General features: G+C 43.7%; 1 protein-coding gene across 1 annotated transcript in view; it reads right to left on the bottom strand.

Annotated features, from left to right (window-relative positions):
- mmp15b (matrix metallopeptidase 15b) overlaps positions 1-3,233 on the bottom strand; it is a 40,562-nt gene extending 37,329 nt beyond the window's left edge. The window contains exon 1 of the mRNA XM_061044671.1: positions 2,355-3,233. Within this exon, the coding sequence (XP_060900654.1) occupies positions 2,355-2,495 (141 nt within the window). The 5' untranslated portion in view covers positions 2,496-3,233. The remainder of the gene's footprint in view (positions 1-2,354) is intronic.
- Between the last annotated feature and the right edge of the window lie 1,767 nt (positions 3,234-5,000).

The raw sequence follows: 5,000 nt of genomic DNA, 5'->3' as shown, positions 1-5,000 counted from the left end.
ATGTTCCTGAATTTTACAAAGGTCAAAAGGTCAAAGGGTTCTAGATGAACGCCAGTGACTAGCTTCCAATCAAAACATTTGAACCCTTGTCATTGGTTGTTTAAGTTTGCGGCTCCCGTTACTCAGAAGGAATCACAAAAACACCTGAAACCTAACGAGCTGCTCTCATTGGACGGTTTGAAGAGGATGTTAAATGACTTGGAGGCGGACACATCTGGCTGTACATTTATTTATGGTAGTGGGCTTAAATATGTTACTTAGTGTCTTAATGATTCATAAGTCTGTCTTTTCTAATCATATATTTGTAGGTACGGCCAGGCCTCTCTTCAAAAAGAGACTTTTAATCCAAACTAGTGATTAAATAAAGGTTCAGAAATGAAGTAACGTAGAAGCTGCTGGTCCCAGGCAGGAGGGACCAGTCTCAAACCAGTGTAACCAGTGTTCACCCTCACCCTGTTCTCAAACCAGTGTAACCAGTGTTCACCTTCACCCTGTTCTCAAACCAGTGTTCACCCTCACCCTGTTCTCAAACCAGTGTTCACCCTCACCCTGTTCTCAAACCAGTGTAACCAGTGTTCACCCTCACCCTGTTCTCAAACCAGTGTAACCAGTGTTCACCCTCACCCTGTTCTTAAACCAGTGTAACCAGTGTTCACCCTCACCCTGTTCTTAAACCAGTGTAACCAGTGTTCACCCTCACCCTGTTCTCAAACCAGTGTAACCAGTGTTCACCCTCACCCTGTTCTCAAACCAGTGTAACCAGTGTTCACCCTCACCCTGTTCTTAAACCAGTGTTCACCCTCACCCTGTTCTCAAACCAGTGTTCACCCTCACCCTGTTCTCAAACCAGTGTTCACCCTCACCCTGTTCTCAAACCAGTGTTCACCCTCACCCTGTTCTTAAACCAGTGTTCACCCTCACCCTGTTCTCAAACCAGTGTTCACCCTCACCCTGTTCTCAAACCAGTGTAACCAGTGTTCACCTTCACCCTGTTCTTAAACCAGTGTTCACCCTCACCCTGTTCTTAAACCAGTGTTCACCCTCACCCTGTTCTTAAACCAGTGTTCACCCTCACCCTGTTCTCAAACCAGTGTTCACCCTCACCCTGTTCTCAAACCAGTGTAACCAGTGTTCACCTTCACCCTGTTCTTAAACCAGTGTTCACCCTCACCCTGTTCTCAAACCAGTGTAACCAGTGTTCACCCTCACCCTGTTCTCAAACCAGTGTTCACCCTCACCCTGTTCTTAAACCAGTGTTCACCCTCACCCTGTTCTTAAACCAGTGTTCACCCTCACCCTGTTCTCAAACCAGTGTTCACCCTCACCCTGTTCTCAAACCAGTGTTCACCCTCACCCTGTTCTCAAACCAGTGTTCACCCTCACCCTGTTCTTAAACCAGTGTTCACCCTCACCCTGTTCTTAAACCAGTGTTCACCCTCACCCTGTTCTTAAACCAGTGTTCACCCTCACCCTGTTCTTAAACCAGTGTTCACCCTCACCCTGTTCTCAAACCAGTGTAACCAGTGTTCACCCTCACCCTGTTCTTATACCAGTGTTCACCCTCACCCTGTTCTCAAACCAGTGTAACCAGTGTTCACCTTCACCCTGTTCTTAAACCAGTGTTCACCCTCACCCTGTTCTTATACCAGTGTTCACCCTCACCCTGTTCTCAAACCAGTGTAACCAGTGTTCACCTTCACCCTGTTCTTAAACCAGTGTTCACCCTCACCCTGTTCTTAAACCAGTGTTCACCCTCACCCTGTTCTTAAACCAGTGTTCACCCTCACCCTGTTCTCAAACCAGTGTTCACCCTCACCCTGTTCTCAAACCAGTGTAACCAGTGTTCACCCTCACCCTGTTCTCAAACCAGTGTTCACCCTCACCCTGTTCTTAAACCAGTGTTCACCCTCACCCTGTTCTTATACCAGTGTTCACCCTCACCCTGTTCTCAAACCAGTGTTCACCCTCACCCTGTTCTTAAACCAGTGTTCACCCTCACCCTGTTCTTAAACCAGTGTTCACCCTCACCCTGTTCTCAAACCAGTGTAACCAGTGTTCACCCTCACCCTGTTCTCAAACCAGTGTTCACCCTCACCCTGTTCTCAAACCAGTGTTCACCCTCTTTTCTCAAAACCAAAGAAGCAAATGAGCCAAATGGGAAAACAAGAGTAAGTACAAATACTCCTGAGGATTGTTACCATGGTCATTGTTAGTTGAGATATGAGTTTTCTCTACTGTTTCCGGTTTCTCATCAGCTTGTCATTCTCATGAGTGTGTGTTCTGCTGTATGTGTGTGTGTGTGTGTGTGTGTGTGTGTGTGTGTGTGTGTGTGTGTGTGTGTGTGTGTGTGTTACCTCTGCATTGAAGGCGCTGTCATCCTCCGCTGCGTGCGCCCCAAGCGCACACACGCACAGCGCGAGGACGGTCCGTCTCCACAGCAACGAGAAGCAGCTGCTCCGCGAGGAGGAGGAAGAGGAGGAAGAGGAGGAGACCATGGTCCGAACTCAGTGGACTCAATCACGACAGAGTTGTCCGGTGTTTGTGACGAGTGTCTGCTCAAATAGAGCCGGCTCGTGAATCTCCAATGAGATCTGTCGTCACCAAGAAGAGTTCAACATCCTCATGATGAACTCCATGACTGACTCAGGTTATTATTATAAAGTGACTTCACTCACTCTCAAGTGACAGAAACACAGCTCTCTTCTTCAGGTTGTCCCACACTTTAACTGATCTGTTCTGCTAATTGATTCACTTCAAAGTCACCACCTCATTAGTCACCTTGAAAGTTGCTCTTCACGAACATCTGCAGCAGAGTCTGTGGTATCAGCTGAGTGGATCTGCCCCCCCGCAGAGATGCTTTAGTAGATCGTTCACTGTTAACATGTTGAATAATAAATAAATAAAGTGCTGTAAAAAAAAACTGAGAAAAGTTGCAAACTCCAACACGACCGAATAAAAACTTCACAGTCTGCACCTGACCGAGTCCTCCAGCAGCGGATCACCGCGGTGTCGTATCTGAAGAGAGCCCGGCTCTTCAACACTAAAACGAGCTCTCCGCTGGTTTTCTTTTGGCCTCTACGTCCGGTTTGTTTCTAAATCTTCACGGAAGCCGGTGATCATTCAGCTCGCTCCTCTGAGTGTTTCTCTCTGTGTTGTCTTCCCACCGGGAGCAGGACAGATAGTGGACCGCTGTGTGTGGTGTGTGTCGGTAAGGCTACCAGTCGTGGAAATGTGTGCGTCAAGCGTAACACCATGGGAACGACTTGTTCCTGCCAAGACTATCAAAATAAAAGAGTAGCCATATACTTCATTCAGAATCAGAATCAGAAATACTTTATTAATCCCAAAGGGAAATTCAAATGGTTACAGTTGTTTCAAAATATACAATATAGCAGGAGAAATATAGTAATAAAAATATTAATCAAATAGAATATGAATGTAAGTAAGATTATAATAATAGGTACAAGAAATATTTACATGAATAAGAGTCAGATGGATTTATATACACACATTATAAGATTATTACACTGTTTGTTTGAATATTACACTTTGTTATCATGAGACATATTATTCATTATTATTATTATAATGCAGTTTTAATAAATAATGAGTTATGGTGGAGGTTACAGTTTTTCAGTTTTTTGTTTTTTCCAGGCTGAAATTCATTACACTGTTACATGTGTTCAACATTATCTTTCGCAGCAGAAAACACAACACAATGGTTCTCAACTTGTGGCTCGGAACCCAAAAGTGGGACGCAATTAGTGTTTTGAGTGAATAAATCAAATTGGTTTAAAAAAATATCAGAAATGTGTTTTGCGATTTTTTAAATTCAGGAAGTAGGTGTCATGTTAAGAAACACTACAGGGGCGCTAGTATTCTAACAGTTAATGCACCACCGTACAGAGGCTTAAGTCATCCAGAGCGGGCGGCCCTGGTTCGAATCCAACCTGTGGCAGCTTCCCACTCTCTCTCTCTCTCTCTCTCTCTCCCCAGTTCCTGACTCTATCCTCAATCCTCTCTCTAAAACAAAGGCTGCCATAACACGTCTTAAAGCTCCTGTGAGGAATAGTCGGGTTTGTTGATTTTGGCGCCCCCCTGTGGACAAAGCAGGACAATTTGAGTCTTCTCTTGTCTCTTTCTGTCTGCTACGTGTTCAAAGTGTTTTCTAACAAAACAAATAGCATCCTTTTCTATTTGAAACCTGCAATTAAACAATGAATCTTAAACGAGGACATTTAAATAAAAAAAGAGGACGTGATATATCTCCACTTCAGGCATTAAAGATAACTTTATAGAAATAATCCATCTTCTCTGAATCTGTCTGGTTTGCCTTTGAAGGAGATTAAAGAGACTAAGTAATAATCTTAGTCCGTACATCAAAAGGTAAAACCCACATGAGCTTTAAAAAAAATGATGGATGACATAAATTGAGAAAAACAGACAATGTTTTTAATCAATAGGCCTATAGGATAGAAACATTTTCGAAACATGCTAATTAATTCCGTTTTCTTTCTTTTTTCATGTTAAACTGTCATGACAAAAGAAAATTGCCTGCCTTTTTTTTTAAGTTTAAATAATCAATTTAAAAACATGTTTCCTTACTTGCTTTAATTTGAAGGCAGCGTTATTCCGGAAGTGTGTTGTGAGGGGTTTTTCCGGCGGACTTGACAGCCTGTCATCATCCGGACGGATGGAGGTGGAGGGAGAAGAGAAGAAGCCGGAGGAGGGCGCCAGCAAACATGACATTATCCTCCTTTTCAGCAAGTGGAGCAGGAAAAAGACGGAGAAGATGATCACTGGGGGTTTGTAGACGGACTAGAGACACATGTTAGAGTTAGAGGAACATGGGGAAGTGGATTTTTCATTATGTGACCTTTGTTTCCTCGTCATCTGAAAGCCTCGAGTCTGACTTTAGATCCATCCTCCTTTGCAAAACGTTCTCTCAGTCAAATTTCTGTCACCTGTGTGACATCATGATTTTCATAAAAAAACAGATC

Source organism: Labrus mixtus, chromosome 1 (genome assembly GCF_963584025.1).
Source record: "Labrus mixtus chromosome 1, fLabMix1.1, whole genome shotgun sequence".
NCBI lineage: Eukaryota > Metazoa > Chordata > Actinopteri > Labriformes > Labridae > Labrus > Labrus mixtus.
This window is presented reverse-complemented; position numbering and strand designations above follow the sequence as displayed.